The 19,051-nt window shown below is 35.9% G+C and overlaps 1 protein-coding gene across 2 annotated transcripts in view; it reads right to left on the bottom strand.

The window, feature by feature from the left end:
• Positions 1 to 18,788, bottom strand: part of dacha (dachshund a) — a 198,641-nt gene extending 179,853 nt beyond the window's left edge. For both annotated transcript variants that reach the window (XM_067376764.1, XM_067376766.1), the window contains exon 1: positions 18,159 to 18,788. In XM_067376764.1, the coding sequence (XP_067232865.1) occupies positions 18,159 to 18,643 (485 nt within the window). In that variant the 5' untranslated portion in view covers positions 18,644 to 18,788. The remainder of the gene's footprint in view (positions 1 to 18,158) is intronic.
• Positions 18,789 to 19,051: the final 263 nt, after the last annotated feature.

Below are 19,051 nucleotides of genomic sequence, written 5' to 3'. Positions count from 1 at the left end.
ATGAAGAAGGTACACAGTGTCAAACACAAATACAAAACACAATCATGGTAACACTAAAATAACGCAATAAACATTAAGTCAACAACATAACTCAATGTACATAACTGATAACAACATAAGAAGAAGAAACAATTATTTAAAACAACCATCAAATGAGAGTTGGGAATGTCAACTTACGTTTTCTCACTGAGAATTATAAGATGATTAATATTACATTTTTAGTATTTTACTGTAAAATTAGATGAAATGTCCTGTTAGATTTATTACAGTTTTTCACCAGTTTATAGTAAATTAACTTTCCATTAACCAATTAACAGGTTAAAAAACAATATTTTTTTTACAGTGCATGACAACAGAATGCATCACTGTTAGTTTAACAGGCTAGTCGTTTAGTATTCTAACAGACAAAAATGAAAGTGAAACATTTAACTAGATCATTTGTTGTTTCGATTGTGATATGGGTTTGATTGTCTTGCTTTCATGGGTAAGACAACATAAATTATCAAATGATATGGTTGAGATTTCCAATCAGGCACAGAATAGAACACCCAAAACAACATCTTTCAGCCAATGGAAACTGCAAACTGCTAAATCCAGCAAATTAGATTTACACAAATTAAAATGAACGCTACAATATCATGTCTACAGAAACAAAAAAGTAGAAATTGGCTATAAAATTGGAAATTACGATCAATGGGCGATCATTGGTCAGTCATCAATGACAACAGAGCAAGAGGCTAATGTCAAATGAACTGGTGCTCATTCATTTTTTTTTTTTTTTTTTTTTAAATGCCGAAACAGTAAAAAGTTCTATTCGCAACTTTGGATGGAAACATAGCTAATGCTCAAAATTGGAATACCACAGGTGGATGCCTGTTGTTTGGGAACGCAATCATGTGAGAGTTCTGGATAGGAACCAAACCTACATTTGAGATGCTGTGCAATGAAATCCAATGCAATCCTCATAAGTTTTTATGTTGTGCATCTAGGGATTTATTCGGTAAATGTGTTTCCAACGTAGTTTATGTTATGCGCATGTCTTCTTACAGAATAAAAAAAATTATTTGCCTCAATTGAGCACAGTTTATCAAGTGTGCCGAATGTGTCCTGAAAAGTGAAGCCAAAGCATTTTGATTGCCCCCTAGTGGCTGCAGTATAACTCTTAAACCCGCCCTTTCCATGTACTCAAATGGGACATGAGCCAAACTAAAAAATCCAGTTACACTTCAAATGATTTTTTTCCAAAGATGGTTTCTGTCAATTTATGTAGTTCTTATCACATAGATGCATGTTCAAGTGTTCGTTTTCCCAATAAGTTTGGTTTTAGTTTTTACAAAAACATAGACTGTAAAAAAAGATGGACGACGCACCTTCACTCCCCTTCCATTGTAGTAAGTGAAAACGGCAGTGTGCCAATATGGCGCTGACATCTTGAGTCTCGAGTCTGCGCAGTAGCGAGTGCAAAGTGGAGCCGCCATATCAAGGTCCCGCCCACACTCCCACAGAATAGGTTAATACAGTTTACTGTAGAACAACACATTATGTTGGTGTGAAATAAACAGTTCTGGAAATTTAGAAATTAAAGTTAAAGCTCTAATCTCATCCCAAAGATCCAGAAAAAAGTCCGTTGGAGCTTCAGTGACTACTTCGCTCAGAGAAGCTGTCAATCTCAGCTGTCAATCATAACGTCAAAATCTGCATTTTTATAGCATGAAATAAAGAACTAACACTATAACTAACATCAGCGTGATAAAAACTGCCTAAAATGACAGCAATAATCTTTGGAAAAAAAATATTTGAATGTAATTTGATTGTTTAGTTTGTCTCACGTCCCATTACATTACATGGAGAGGGCGGGGTTTATGACCTATAATGCATCCAGCTACCTGGTTGCGATCGAGACGCTTTGATTTCACCTTTCAGGATTCGCGTGGCACGCTTCATAAAAAAAGGGGTGTAACGTCATGATTGACAGCTGTGGGAATGTGGGTGGGACCTTGATAACACGGCTCCACCTCAGGATAGCAACTGCGCAGACTCGGGCTCCAAACTACTAAATCAGCAACGATCATTACTGGGATATTTTGGCTTCATTTTTCTAAGAAGCGAAGATGCGCTGTCCATCTTCTTTTTTTTCTTTTTTTCTTTTTTTGTACAGTCTATGGTTTTTATCCACATTTTTAGAAATAATGTGCATCTTGGCGTTTCCATTCAGCGTTTTTATACTATAATATCCAAACATTTTGCATAAAAATAGGTGGATGGAAACATAGCTAATGTTAAAAAAAGCTCAAAGTGGTTTTTCCGAAACCACTTCACCATCCTACTTGCAAACTTGCTTCAAAGTTTTGTATACATACTGCATTTAAGAAGAATCATCTGAAACTTTAGCCTCGCTCAGTGTCTTTAGGCGTTTTCGTTGAGTTCTCCGCCGTTCCCACTCATCCCACGGTAGCGTGCGGCAGAGGGGAGCGTATGTGTCTCAATCATGGCTCAATTACAGCCTTCTTGCCTCAGTATGAGAGATCTGTTATGAATACACAACCGCCGCCACCAATCACCATAACCACTGCTCTCATTACCATCCCTTTAACCGGAGCGATTATTACCCTTTTATTAATGGAGAGAGAGAGAGAGAGAGCTGAGAGGGAGATCTGAGAGAGAGAGAGAGACGGTGAAAGAGAGAGAGAAAGGAGATACAGCGGCGCACAGTAAACGAGTGTCAGGTTCGGTGCACGCACTGAAAAATTAAACCAATTAGGAGTGCCGTTTGGAGCCCCTCCGTTCGCATTCCTCTCCGAGCCACTGAACAGCTCAGAGGAAAGAGAGACAGAGGGAGAGAGAGATAGAGGGAGGAAAAGAAAGAGCTCGGCACTCTATTCTGTCATGCTCGGCGAAGAGCGGAGAAGAGCGGGAGCGAGAGAGCAAGCGTTGCCGCTGAGAGGCGGATTAAAAGCAATCTATATCCACATAAATCATTGATTAAATGAATCATGAAATTAATATGTAAATTGTGTGTTTAACCTCTATTTATATACCACTGTCTGTCATCGTAGCGTAAATCTAAAACTAATTGCGATTTCTCAGCGAGCCTGGGAAACTGCAAGAGAGAGACAAGGAGTGGAAGGAGGGAGGGAGAGAGAGGTAAAAGTCTGACATATTTATTAACTAAATGTTCAACTACATCAACTTACTCATTAACAGCGATATTAAGGGAGAGTGGTGAGAAAACCACACTGTTTGTGCTGCATCAGCACTCTTAGCATAACAAACGTAGGAGAGATTCTTTCAGCACAGAAAATACAAGAGCAAGTTATATCAGTGCTGTGTAATTCACATTATTTGTTCTTAAATGTATCATTTTGCTAAAGGGCTGCAACTAACAGCTGTTTTGATAATTAGGTTTTGTCGATTAATCAACTAGACAAGTACAAAAAGTTCAAAAACAATTACTATTTACAATTACTAAAAAGAATGTTATTTTACATCTGGTCCAACATTATGGATCTAGTACTGCAATTAACAACTACTTTAATAATCGCTCGGTGTCCTGATTAATTGTTCGATTAATCGATTAGCTAAGACGATTAAAAAACAGAATTTCATTCATTTGTTGAAAAGCTTGTTTTTTTTTCTACATCTGGTCCAATATGTCTTTTAACAAGTGTTACAACTAAAGTTTTTGCCGGTAAAAAAAAAAAAAACATTTTATATTCTTTACTATTAGAAACAGAATATTACTATTTGAAACTGATATAATAACTGATATAACTGATATAATATAGAATTTACAATTATGTAATTGATCAATTCATATGAACTGCTGAATATTTTTTTTAATGAATCAATTACGCGGATTAGTATTTTAGTAAGTATTTTAGTATTTTAAAGGGATAGTTCACCTAAAAATGAAAATTGTGTCATCATTTATAGATCTCACCCCCATTGACTACCATAGTATTTTTTTCCTACTATGGTAGTCAATGGGGGGCAAGATTTGCTTGGATACAGACATTATAATGATGACAGAATTTTCATTTTTGGGTGAACTATCCCTTTAACAAGTCTTGTTCTCTGTCAATGAACGTGCAAAATGAAGACTATAAAACCAAAAAAAAGTATTTATGCTATAAAATGTGTGCAAAAAAAAAAAAAAAATCAGATTCAACATATAAAGAGCACAGACCCAACTAATCAATAACATTATTGTCCACCATTTTCATTATCGATTTCTATTGATCTCATTGATTAACTGTTGCAGTTTGATAGACACTGACAGTATACAAATCAGGTGCTAAAACAATACCAAAGCTGAAAACTCAAAAATAGACACACATATACATATATATTTTAATTCAAGCATCATAGCCGACTGATACCTGCGTGTATTGTTTTGGGGTCCCACTGGCGGTTCTAGAGGCGGTGAGATTGTGTGTGTTTGTGTGTGTGTGGGTGGGTGATATAGGTGAGGTGGAGTGATGGGATCGGAGGCCCTTCCTGCCCCGGCTGACATAAACCACACTCTGGACAGTCCAGCCAGCCACAGAGGACCCTGATTTATAGTCAGGCGAAAGCCAGGACAGCCGTGGTGATCTTTCAATAAAACATCAAAAAAAGCTCTGACCCATCCATTACCCATAAGCCCCTGTGGAACAGACGGGTCAGGTGTGCCTGCCATTCCTCACGCTGCAATCTCACACTGAGGCACCATGGGAAAAGCCAGGAAGAGTGTGTGTACTGTTGAATTACAGCACAGTGAAAACAGATAAGAGAGAGAAAAATAGCGGTAAACTACTATTAGATTCGGCTTAATTACTGTTAATCTGATTGTAAGCTAAAATCAAAAGCTCTACTTGAGAAAACGGTTAAAACTGCTAATAAACTTCATAGCAAATGTCATTACAAATGTCAGTACAAAAATTCTCTGCACACACTCATCAGAAACAAGCAGAATAAATTTGTATGTCGACATTAACGGATTCATACGCATTTTGTCCCATTGGATTAAAATGCGAAAATTTATGTCACAATGATTTTATTTACGGGTCAATGACATGACGAGTCATTTTTTTGTCCAAAGGCCTTAATGATAATAAAAAAACAAAGATATGACATCCAAAGTATGTAAGGTAGTACAACTCGCTCTCTTTTATTGAATCCAAAAGGTTTTAATTATATTTTGCTACATATAAAGGTATTTTAAAGGTTTTGAAGTGGCAAAAGGTCATTCAGTTTAACCGACCAAAGGCCAAAAAAGCCATTTCATTTGTGATTAAAATATCTTAAAATGTAATAAATTAATATATTTTTTATTCTGGCATGATTTTATAACATCATATATTAACATTAAAATTATGTGTAGGGGTCGTTGCTTTGTTATGAGAAAGAATGTCCGGAAAAATGAATTTCATTGATGTCATTCGGAGTAACCAATAAAAAGGGATAATTTTGGATCAAGTCATGCGGTCAATATCATGTGACAGGATGGGACATCATTCAGACACCTGCAAAGGACCACATGATCGTGAAACGAAGTAACTAACTCACTCTTAACTACTTGAAAAATTCATGTTTTCACTTGCTCATACGCATGTCCTGAAACATCAGGTCATTTGGTACAACCACTATAAAACATGGAAAATATTATAATATTTTAGAAATTTGTACTAAATATAAAAATGTCTGATTGTCCTTTTGCTAGCTAGATATCAGCCTGTTAGCATTGTTTAAAAAATATCATCATTCGGTAAAAAAAAAAAAAAAAATTTTGGTTAAACCAAATGACTTTTTTTGGTGACAAATTTTGTCCATCTTGTGAAAAAAAAAAAAAATGACAAAAGCAGTGTTAATTGATTATAAAAACCACATAATCTCATTGTTAGCACTTAATAAAACTTCAAAATTAATTATATCTTTTAAAAACCTAATTTGTCAATGATCCTTACACCTTCCATCCTATGTGTTATATTCATATTTATTAAGGCCCAATATATAGCACACACTCCAAACCAAACCAAAAAATGCTGAAATTTTAAAGCGATTACTCAAATAAAATAATTGACAGATGAATCGATTATTAAAATTGCATGAGATTGTTCATTATATATAAGTTTGAAACTTTATTATATAATACATCATACTTCTCTTTAGCAGAACTTATATTTGCTGACTTCCATTTATTATAATGTGAATTAATTAAACCAGGAGTTTTCAAAAGGGCTGCAAGATGTACAAGAAATTCAGAGGGGGTAAAGAAAAAAATGAAAAAATAAAAATATATTTTTAGAAAATGTATTTTTAGAAATGTCAAAGCAAACTATGAAAGCAAATTGTATATTACAGTTTCATTCAGTGAGTTAATTTTGGTAATTTGGCAGTTTATAATATATAATTTAGAATTACTACAAAGTTTAAGCTGCCTTTATATTTTAGGAAGGGGGTCCCTTTTGACGCATCAAAATGTTTGAAAACCCCTCAATACGTGATGACAATGTCATCTAATTTTTCAAATATGGGCCAAAAGTCAGAAAGAACTGATATGAAAATTAGTTTAATACACACACACACACACACATCTGTGTCCAGAGACAGTCACACAGAGACAGGAAGGTGAAAGACAATGTATCCTTCACTTGACAAGAAGAATGCAGCACAAGACGAGCCACACACTTTACCTTTACCCACACACACACACACACTCTCTCTCTCAGAGCTAGTTTTTGATATGTTATCTGATACATGCGCTAAACTGAAGGCAGATCATTGTCAGTGTGTCTTCAAAAGAAAGCAATAAAGCGTTGTGCATGCTCTCCCCCTTGTTTCCCTAATTCACTTCATTTCATTTTAACTATCCGTAACAATCTGGCGAGACATTACCCTGTAATGAAACCACACAGGGCCTGATTGTTTTCATCAGAGGAACACCCCCCCCGCCCCCCATCTACACATACTCACACACACAAATGACACCCATTGCTACTGACAGACACAATATTTACACTGTTTCAGACATACACAGATGCACAACATCAACCCACCCACCTTCCTTACGCTGACCGCATTGCTTTGTGGGAGACGAACCATCCGGATTGATGACACAAAAAAAAAAAAAAACATTTATGTGTAACTGAATTAAATCTGTTTCGTGTGCTACGATTAGTAAAAACAATAAATGTTGCAACCTTTTTACAATCTATGGGATTGTAAAAGTTGTTATTATTAGGGTGTGGTCTTTAGCCATCTCTCTGATTGGATTAGGTGTCTCTGTGAGGCATTTTTAAGACACGGATATCATAATGGTGAATAAACAAGCACATAACCTGCTTCATAGTGTGGTTCCAATTTACAGTCTGTCTGTACACATGCTTAATGTGTTTCCAATCAGGCCCAGGGCTGCTATTAATGGAAACTATCTTCATACTTATGAGGGCACAGGAAGAAAAAAAAAAATATGAGAATGGAAAACACATAAACGCAACTGTTATTGAGCATGTCCATGATTCACATTTAGGGCTGTTTGAATCTCTTTCAAACTAAGATACAAATGAAGTGCCATCCAAACCGAAGCAGATTGGATATTTTCTGCCATCTTTGATGCTCATCTGCTTTAACTCATGTTAAACTGGAATTATTAAACATATTTTCCAAATCTCAATTCTGATTGGATGAGTTGAAGGCAAAACAGCTATATGTGCAACCTTAACATGAAATATTACATTACGTTAATAAGTCATTTTAAATTGCGGTAATAATATATATATATATCATACTTATTCTTGCTGTGAGTTTGCTGTTATTTTTGTAAATAAAAAAAAAAAATATTACATAGATAGTTTTTTTCCCAATAACTGAGTGACTACAATATTAAAAATAATATAATATAAATAATTACATTAAATATTTAATAATTACATGCCTGGCAAAAATAAATAAATACATTTTTTTAAATAATTCTAAATAAATATTAAATATTATTTTATACATTTTAATGTATTATTATATATATTAAATATATAATAATTACATTAAGTACATAATTATATTCACTATCATTATATTAAATTTATATTCCACAAAATAAATAAATATAAATATTTTAATAATTTTAATAAATATAAATATTTTATACATGTTTAAAATCAAACCTTTATGTATTATTATATATTAAATATTTAATAATTTTATAGTATAGTATAGTATAGTATAGTATGGTAGGCTAAAGGAAAATCATGGACCGGTTAAAGGACAGTGCAGAGAATGACAGGAGTCATGTACCAAGTTACAGGTGGAGGTCACATGATACTTCAAAAACATTTGGCAACCACCCTCCATCATAAGTACCCATATCCTCTGCTTTTGTCTAAAATAATTGCATTTTTTTGTAATATGATCTACATTTCTACGTGTATGATGGGAAGAGAGCATCGCTCCTGGGTGGATTTTAAAAGTTTTATAGGCTTATTCTGCAGACTTCCGGATGGTGGTACGCAGAAAGGTGTGTGTGGGGGGTGGTAATTGGAGCTGGGCCGCCCGGGGCAGATAGAGACAGAATGAATCCCTTACAGATCCGACAAGAGCACCAAAACGGCCATGATGTCACCACATACCCAGGGCTTTTCTTGATTTAACCCAGACACAGAGAGAGACTCACATACCCACACCCTCCCTGACCCTATCTCTCTTTACATTCCACCTTGCTTTCATCTTTATTTCTTCTTTTAATAATCCAGAACAAACAGATGTTTCTACGTTTGACTGCAACTTGACATTAGTATGCCTTCATTCTGTCAAAGTGAAATCACTGGTGATTGACTGTTGTCAGCATTGACAGAGACCACCATATAGTGTATTTACAATTAATAATTATATTCATGGTCTCTTGTGTGTTTTTATACCACCATCAGTAAACCACAAAAAAAATAAAAATCAATCAAATTATTATTTTTATATTTTTTTAAAAAATAAAATTTTAAATGTATTATTATATATTAAATAATTCATAATTACATTAAAATTTATATTAATTTTCCACTAAATACTAATGCCTAGCCTCGTGTTATTTTACATAAATAAATAAATATAATTTTTTAATTTTTTAAAATTAATTTTAATGTATCATTATATAGTACATATTTATAATTATATTAATTACATAATTATATTCATGGTTTCTTGTGCGTTTTTATACCACCATCAGTAAACCACAAAAAGTCAATCAAATCAATCAATCAATTAATCACTCAATAAATCAAGTCAATCAAATTATTTTATATTTTTTTAATAAAATGTTGAATGTATCATTAAATATTAAATATTTCATAATTACATTAAATTTATATTCCATGAAATTTCCACAAAATACAAATGCCTGGCCTCTTGTGTTATTTTATAAAAATAAAAAATAAAAAAATAAAAAATATATATATATATATATATATATATATATATATATATATATATATATATATATATATATATATATATAATTTTTAAAAATCACATATTAATGCATTATCATATATTAAAAATTTAATAATTGTATTAATTACATAATTATATTCATTATCATTATATTAAATGTATATTCAACAAAATTTGCACAAAATACAAATGCCTGGCCTAATAAATAAATATTATTTTATACATTTTTAAAATCACATCTTAATGTATTATTATATATTAAATGTTTAATAATTATATAATATATTCATTATCATTATATTAAATGTATATTCCACTAAATTCAATAGCCTGGCCTCTTGTGTATATTCATCTACAATAAATAAATATGAATGAATGAATAAAGATTATTTTTATACATTTTAAATATGTATATAATGTAATATATATAATATGATATGTAAATATACAGTTAAAAAAAAAAAAAGCAATTTTATGCAATATAGTTACTTAGTTGTATTTCCGATTATTGTGAATGAAAAACCTATATAATACAACAGTGGCATACAGTGCAAAACCAGTGCAGATTTGTTTGATGCTTCACTGTCATTCTTGCCGTTTCTACAAAAAAAAGAGACTTGACAGTACCTGTTTAAATCACCAGAATTCAACAACATCAATATTCAATTCACACTACACCAAATGTTAAAGTTTGCAAGGCATGTAAGCACATAAAACACTGCACTGAGTCCTTAGGCTGCTGCTATTCATTTCATTTCAAATCTAGGGTCATTTTAAGACAGAGCTGTTCATTTCCAAACAAGACATCCTTAAGGTAAATAACATGACTGAGAAAAAGCTGTGCTCTTCAGGTGAACCCATCTGCCCAAGCTAGATAGAGGGGGTTAATGCGGCGAATTATGGCCTCCAGATGTGGAAGATAACTGTAAACACTCTTCTACGCAAGTAGGGAAAAGCACGACTTTGTCATTTCCTCAGATCTCCACATCTTTCAAGTCCTTCGAAACGGGATTCCAAGAGTCAGCGAGCAGAGTGTCAAACTCTCACTTCAGCTCGCCTGTCATTACCATAACCTCTCTGTTCCGGCGCGCAAAACGCTTTGTGCAAACGGATCAACAGCTGCTAGCTCACAGGAACGGGGAAGTGCAGCAGAACATGTCATGAAATATTAATCGGCATAATTGGGATGCTAGTTAGCACTTCTTTGACCAGCTTTAGTCCCCCTCCAGCGCAGTGCGCCGCGGCTCCCGCCCTCCGCACGAGCTACCGCTTAGTGTCAAACTAAACTATTAAAGTGGCAGAAAAAATGATGAACTCTTGAAAATGGATTAGATGGAGCTTATGTTTAAAATACTTACTAAAACGGCTCTAATCGTCTTCTCGCCGTCAACCCAACAGACAATGGAGGGGTGGAGAGGGGGGTGGGGGGCAGAAAACACCAGCTCTTCCGGTACAAACTACTTTGCCGATTTCAGTGTCACATTCAATTTTCTGCTTCCTGCTTCTCCCCGGATCCCCATCCAAAAACAAGCATTTAAAACATCAGTCCTAATTAGATGATTAGTGCTTGGAAGGGCAGGAGATAAGTCATTTGCATAATTCAATCATAAGAGTTAGAGATACATATTTCGATGTTCGTTTGTACAATTATCTCCGCTGTCCTGGGGGCTGTGATACTAATGTGATTAAACAATACTCTTGCACGGGGCCTAGTGTCCTCCATTAAAGCACTGCTAGAGGCAAAGCAAAAATTAATTTTAGGAGACAATCAATTTTATTCTACATGACTGTAATAAATATAGCCCGGCTGCAGATGTGTCATTAAGCTCAGGAGGAGACTTTCCCAAAGTCAAAATGACACTATTCTCTTTCTCTCCTCCCGCTGTAACTGCGGGTCTGCGGACGGTGAGCGGAAAGTGTCATTTTTCCTCTTGTGAGATTCTTGACAGGCCATATCCATCTGTCTGTTTTAACCTCTTATATCTCTCCCCCACGTCGCTGCACATCAGCGAACACCTGCTATTCCTCATCCCTATCGAGACTGTATATTAAGAGCTAACTTCGTAATTGCAGCTTCTAAATGCTCCTCAAACATCGTTTAATGAATGCGGAGGTAAATACGTAATTTGTGCAGATTCACATAGGTAGCAGCCTCCTTAATTTGTTTTCGTGATTTACGCGCCCAAAAAGGTTCTAGTAGCGCCTTTCCATCGCTAATTGACCACATGTGTCTTTGCTTTGCCTCTAATTCATTGGTTACGCATGGGACTAGTTATTAAAGCGCTGTGGCTTGGAACAGGCACCCGCCAACATTAATGAGAACTCGCATGGCCACAAGTTGTTTTATAAGAGCCCGTCAGCAGTTAAGCGCTCTCTCTCAAACGTGTTCGCAGTAAGACATAGACGGACAGAATAGTTAGTGTGTGAGACCAGCTGTCTGCTTGTCTTCACAAAATATGTTCAACTACCCTATAAATAAAACTATATCTATACACCCATTTTACATGGTGGCCCAAAAACTATTTGGACTCTTAATCCACAAAAAAAAAAAAAAAAAAAAAAAAAAAGTTAGAATGTAGCAGTACACAAGTTTTTGCAAAGTGGCATTTATTTCAAATATATATATTTCTTTAAAATACACATGCATGTATGTATGTATGTATATATGTATCCGTGACAGATCATTTTTGTCCAAAGGCCTTAATAACAAAGATATGACATCCAAAGTATGTACATATAAGTTGTATGCAAGTACAACTAGATCTCTTTTATTGAATCCAAAAGGTTTTAATTATATTTTGCTACATATAAAAGGTATTTTAGAGATTTTGAAGTGTCAAAAGGTCATTCGGTTTAACCGTCCAAAGGCCAAAACAGCCACTTCATTTGTGATTAAAATATCTTAAAATGAAATAAATGTATATTTTTTTTATTCTGGCATGATTTTATAACATCATATATCAACATAGTGCAAAATGGTATTAAAATTATGTGTAGAAGTCGTTGCTTTGTTTTGAGAAAGAATGTCTGGAAAAATGAATTTCATTGATGTCATTTGGAGTAACCAATATAAAAGGACCATTTTGGATCAAGTCAAGCGGTCAATATCATGTGACAGGATGTGACATCATTCATACACCTACAAAGGACCACATGGTCATGAAGCAATGTAACTAACTCTCTTTTAACTATTTGAAAAATTCATGATTTCAGATGCTCATACGCATGTCCTGAAACTTCAGGTCATTCGGTACAACCGCTATAAAACATGGAAAATGTTGTAATATTTCAAAAACTTGTACTAAATATAAAATATTTGATTGTCCTTTTGCTAGCTAGCTAGATATCAGCCTGTTAGCATCGTTTGAAAATATCGTGACTAGGTAAAACCAAAAGTGTCATTCGGTAAAACCGAAATTTTGGTTAAACTGAATGACTTTTTTGGTGACAAATTTTGTCCATCTTGTAAAAAATGACAAAAGCAGTGTTAATTGATTATAAAAACCACGCAATCTCATTGTTAACACTTAATAAAACTTCAAAATTAATTATAATCTCCATTATGGCTTTTTTACACTTTTAAAAACCTTATAATATAGGTCTATATAAAATTGTTATATACAGCGCTATTCAATAAAAACAATGATAAAAAAGAAGGCTGCTAGGTTTCAAATCATGACATACTGTTTAAAAAAAAGGATATGAAATCCGTTCACATAGGCTGCCAACATAAAGACACGCTGAAGCCCCATCTTGATGTTTCAAATTGTCTTAATTCATAATTTACTGAGCAGAAAGAGTAAAGGAAAGGGTGAATCTGCAAAAACAACAACCCCAAAAAAGGTGGATGTATAATTAATGGCTGACATTAAGGTGTGCCGAAGGAAGAGCGACAATCTGAGGAGATTTGATGAGACAGCGGGGTGTCTCGGGTGCCCGGGCCGAGCTGAGCGTCGCAGCCTCGGGCGAAGCCACAGGCGCTGAGCTACCGTCCATATGGACCGCGCGCGCACACGAAACTGGAATCTCGCGGTCACGCACTGGAGCGCGCACTCCTGACAGGGGATGTGAAGGTAATTGTGTGTATTAGCACGAGTCTGTTATTGTCTTTGTTTTAAAGTTTCCAGATTTATTTAGTGTTCAGACTTTATGTGCGATTCAAAATCAATCAAAAGATTCAATGAGATAGCCTACTATTTTAAATTAATCTACAGAACATGCTTCTTAAAGGTGTCAAATCGTGCATTTTAGGGAATCTTTGAAAGGCAGCGCTTTGACGCGCGGTGTGATGGTAGCTCGCGCCTGGGGCAAAGATGGGAATTAGACACATTTTAAATTAATGACTAAAAAAAGCAAATCGCTTCAAGAGACGAAAAAAAAATTTGACAGGCTTTCGAACAAGTAATGCGTTTTATGATTTAACTTGACAATTCCTGCTGAAGTACGATTGGCATGGGTGCAAGCGGGGATGTTGCTCTCCTTTTTATGATGTTATTCGCATGAAGAAACTCTCTGGTCAGCGGTGCAATAAATATTAGTGAACAAGAGCTTTCTGCACTTTTTTATTTTTGGATGTTCTTGCACTTGGTTGAGAGAGAGAGAAAAAAACAGTTAAACTAATCTAATCCACCTTTGGAGAGCAAGCACAGATGTTCATCTCTAATGTAATTCCCATTCAATTTCCTAAGTGCAGTCCCCAAGTGCAAACTAGTTTAGTGTTATGTTTAGCTTGCAAATTTCGTTTTAATAAATAATGAATGCATTAAAAACCTGGAGATCAATTGCGAGCTGAGAAATCATAAAAAAGCGGGCCGCAAGTGCCGCGTGCGTTGGCTGATTTGGACACTTTCTGTTTCAGTCAAGTTTTACAGATCCCTTTGCATATTTTTAGGTTCTATCTGAAAAACTAGTGAGCTCCCTACCTAGACAGCATAATGAGCTGCTGACTTGGAACGCGCCGTGCATATACAGGACGCTTTCCGTCCATCTTTAAGAACTTCAGAACCGAGTCTTTTTCAACACCGGCTTCGTTTTTTTTAAATATAGGCTACTATTAAATGATTTGTATAACTTTATGTTCCCTCAAAATGTGGACGAAACGCACAATACCAGTCTCTCTGACAGTGTAGTCCGATTCCTGAGCACCTGATTCTGATGAGTCGGTTCTTTTTAGTGAATCAAAAACGTAGAGCGCAACCAGTGTCCCGTTCCTGAACGAATGACTCTATGAGTCGGTTCTTTTTAGTGCATCGATGCACACTTTAAAATGACCTTTAAATGAATCAAAAACACTCATGAATCAGTCCCAACGGAAAGAATTGATAGGTTAATTAAGTTAATATAGATAATATATGAGTTCTGTTGTAACCAATGATATAGGATTTATTTTTGCTCGTTAATACTTTTACTTAAAACACGCTTTAGCTAGCCTATTCAAAATATCTAGGACAAATTAGTATGTCACCTTTAAAAAGTCAGTGCAAAGACTTTTTAAAACTGTCTTTGTAAACACCTTTTGCAATAATTAATCTCTGATTTATTATCTGTTCTGTTGAACTGTGAAACGATCTCATTATTTGACTGCTGAAGGCAGTACATGCAATAAGAGTTGCATTTCCTTTTTCCAAATATGTATTCTTTAACAGTAAAAGAACTGTGGAATAAGGAATCATTAAAAGGAAACAGAGTCAGTATCGTAAAATTCCTTAAGATTCCCATTCCTATATTTTGTTGCATGAGACAAACGCCTTCAGGGCCCCTGCGTTGCATCTTGTGCTATAAGCGTTTGTCCTGTGACCCGTTTAATTCTGTTGCTCTCTGTCTGGCTGTTTTGAATGCTAAAATGCGTCCTAAATGGGCAGCTCACTATAGGTTTTGAGACACAGCCGTCACCTGGATGCGTGGTGATCATTCTCGCTTGTTTCGCCGTGGCTGTCTCGTACAAACCGATGCAAAAGACACCCATTTGTCCCAGCTTAGCCCTTCTCCCACTGAGCCGGCGTGTGCTGAAGGAGGAGAGGAGAGAGAGGGAGAGGGAGAGGAGGCGAGGGGCCAGCACGCACATTAGTTTCAGCCATCTGGTAGCGGGACGGTGGATGATGTTTAAATCTGACTATAAAAGCGATGCTTGCGAAGGTGAACTGTAAAGCAACGATGCCGAGGAGCAAATTCAATTTCAGGGGGGCCCATTGCTCGGGCAATTTCATTATCCGACCGTATGCTGCAATCTGACAAGAAGAGTGAAAAGCGCAGCGTTCCGCACCTCGTTCTCTTATTGTCCATTTTGCCTGGACTCAAAATTAAACAAAATAATGTTGTAAAACAGTCTCTCCCCCGCTCGCTTCCTCCTCGCTCTCATTTTCTAATTAGATGTGCACGGCAGATTGATTCAGAACTGCGCAAAGCCCAATAAAGTGACGGGGGATTCTTCTGGAGGTTGTGCTGGGGATGTTAAAAGGTTAATTACCGAACCTTGCCCAGAATGGCCATCTGGATATGAGCGCTCTGTCTCTCTCCTTTAAACACACATGTGCATCTCCACACACACACACTCACACACTCACTGTGCAAAGGTGCAATTTAAGACCACGTTCCTGAACCTACTCCAAGCAGTTTTCAATACCTGACCTTTTACCTGCGAGAAAGCAAGAAATGGAAATAGAAAACGCTAGACCTGATGCTAAATATTTTAATGATTTGTTCAAGTTAGATCATTAATGTGGTTCAGATAACATAATATTTTGAGTTTCTGTTGATTAAACCAATCGCTTTCATTGACTCATTTTTTTTATTTCAATGAACTCAAAATTTGAAGGTAACTTACTTTAAGTTAAACCAACAATTCTTTTTTACAGTATGAAGATTACATACAGTACAATGTACAAAAAATTATTTTTATGATTTGTTATCACAACATTTTTTCTTTTGTCAAATCAACTTCGATAATTAATGTGGTTCAGATAACATAATATTTTGAGTTTCTGTTGATTAAATCAATCGCTTTCATTGTATTAACTCAAATTTTTAATTTCAATGAACTCAAAATTAAGGCAACCAGGTAACTTACTTTTTTTTAAGTTAAACCAACAATTACTTTAATTACAGTGCAGTTTCAGACAAGCATGAACTTTTAGACTTTAAAGAAAGCTTTTAATTTATATATTTCACAATATTAAATATAATATAATATATTTTAAATACATAAGGCCATTGATTTGTAGATTATTTTTAAGTGTTTTTACAGGTCAATTTAAGGCAAGTGTATTTCTAAATGGAGGACTTATATATATATATATATACACAACGTTGTGAATGTCATTCCGCTAAAAGCAAAGATGCTGCAGGTTTCATAACATATAATTAGAGACTTTTTCCTTTGGATGATAAAGGTCTTTATAGGTGTACTGCTCTCTTGAGTCCCACCACACCAGTCACACATACACATAAGCTGATATTGCTAGAGGAGCCTGAGAACACTAATGCATCTGTCATGATAACAAGCTAAGAATAACATCTCCACACCAAACAGAGCCACAGATCCAGGAGAGGTGATTCATTGATTTATGCAACATGGCCCAGCACCTCGTCCCAATGAGACGTGGGACATCATCCAGACAAATTGAGTATCAAACAAGAATTCCAGATCTGGCCCTGGATGTGACATGGGTCAAAAGTGCATTAAATGATATCGATGTCTATTCATGTGAGCCTGACTCTGGAGCAAATAACAGAAGAAAGTGAAATGCAACCGAAGTATGACCCCTAGTCCAAAGAGCTGTCATTGTGTAAGGAAGAATAAAAGAGAAAATGTCAAATATTGGAAGCCCAGAAGTTTCTAAATACTTAGAATTATCATTAAAGTTTAAAGAGTAAATGTAGGATTCAACAAAAAGTCTCAATGAAGATTAAATCCAGCAGCTGCAGGAAAAGTTAACTTATAAATATTATAAAGACAAAAAGTACAATGCATGCTGAAGTTTTTTTTTTTTTTAATTAATCTTTGCCTAACTAAAATCCTTGCAAGTTCAATAATTTAACAGTATTAAAATGTGCCTCCAACCAAATAGATTTTATTAAAAAGCATATGAAATACTATTATTAAAATTTGCTATTCATTTTATACACAGGCCTTGCAAGTTCATATAAGAATCATGTTATTGTTTTTAGTTTATTTGAATCGTTTAGATAATAAAATGACCATGTTTGCTCTGTAATAAACATGTTTGTACAAGAGTCTCGTAAAAAAGCGGATCGAGTCAGCGAGGAAAATTCATTTCTAAACATGATTTTAGAGAAAGCTGTTCATTTTACGATTTTAGTATTATTATTGTATTCTCCTCAGGACAGTTTTTTTGCTTCGAAACGAACAAGAGGTCAAAACTGCAGGTGGTTTGGCAGAAACAAAAACTGACTGGAAGCAATATTAGACTTAAGTTTGATTTTGGATTTTTTGAAATGCGTTTCGAAAAGCACTTTTCAATAGGTCATTACAGTTTTAAACATATTAAATGGTAACTAATTAACGTATTTAGATCATGTGCATTAAAATAAAAATGTGATAAACTTCCACATATGTGCATTAAATCATTTTTGTTAATGACTTAAAGAAAGTTATCATAAAGTGTTAGCAACTTTGCCAAGTACGACAACTCCGCAAGCTCTGAATGAAGTTGAAAAGAACGTCAGATCCCACTGCAGCTCAGTGTAAATGTGAGATGTATATGTGATATAAGTCTTGCCTGGCATTGGTGCAGTCGTTATAGAGCGCCTCGAAGTCTTTTCGGGTGATGAGTTTGCACCGGTTCACGCCCGGCTGAATGGCCCCGAGTCCGCGCAGGATCCGCACCTGCTCCACCGTGCACACCACCGGACATATATCCAGCCGCTTCAGCTTGGTGTAGACGGTGTGCAGTCCGCCGACCAGGTGCTTCAGGAACAGGTCGAACACCTGCGGGAGACAGATGAGCTCCTGACCGTCCACGGTGAACGAGGCCACTTTCACCCCGTGCACCTCCACCATCTTACACTCGTTATTATGGACACCGCCTGGGCCGTTCCCGTTAGTGCTGCCGCCGCCACCGGTGATGAAAGAGTTGATCATGCTGCTGGTCAGTCGCGGGGACTCGGCCGGGCTGGAGTACAGAGAGTCGGGACGGAACAGGCTGCTCGCGCCCCCGGGAGTGGAGGTCGGTGAAAGCACCGGAGGAGTTGCTGATACGGCCATAGTTTATGCGAAGTTTCCTCCTTTCCGTACTTTTGAGTCAAGCACACCTTTGCTGGCTCCTCGCACTGTTTCGCGGCTTTCACTCGGTGTTTCTCATGCGTCTCCGGTAGCCACTGCTGATAGTCGGTAATGTGCAACTACCTTCCTCGCGAGTGAGATGGATAGAAGTGTATCGCACTCAGCGATTCAATTAGCCAGCCCACTACAGCCCGGAGTGACCGCTCTCTCAGCCAATAAGGAGCGCGATGGCACACGCCTTCAAATATTATTGGCTATCTGCCAGTTATGGGCGGGGACTTGTGTTCTCACTATCAAAAGCGAATACATACAACTTTTTAGATCGCTGTTAGACAGATGGTATATATTTCAACAGAGTTTTTAGCTTTTAACGATCATTTTGGTGAATGT

The sequence above is a fragment of the Chanodichthys erythropterus genome, chromosome 22 (assembly GCF_024489055.1).
Source record: "Chanodichthys erythropterus isolate Z2021 chromosome 22, ASM2448905v1, whole genome shotgun sequence".
Taxonomy (NCBI): domain Eukaryota; kingdom Metazoa; phylum Chordata; class Actinopteri; order Cypriniformes; family Xenocyprididae; genus Chanodichthys; species Chanodichthys erythropterus.
The sequence above is the reverse complement of the archived record's forward strand: the minus strand, read 5'-3'. Positions and strand labels throughout refer to the sequence as shown.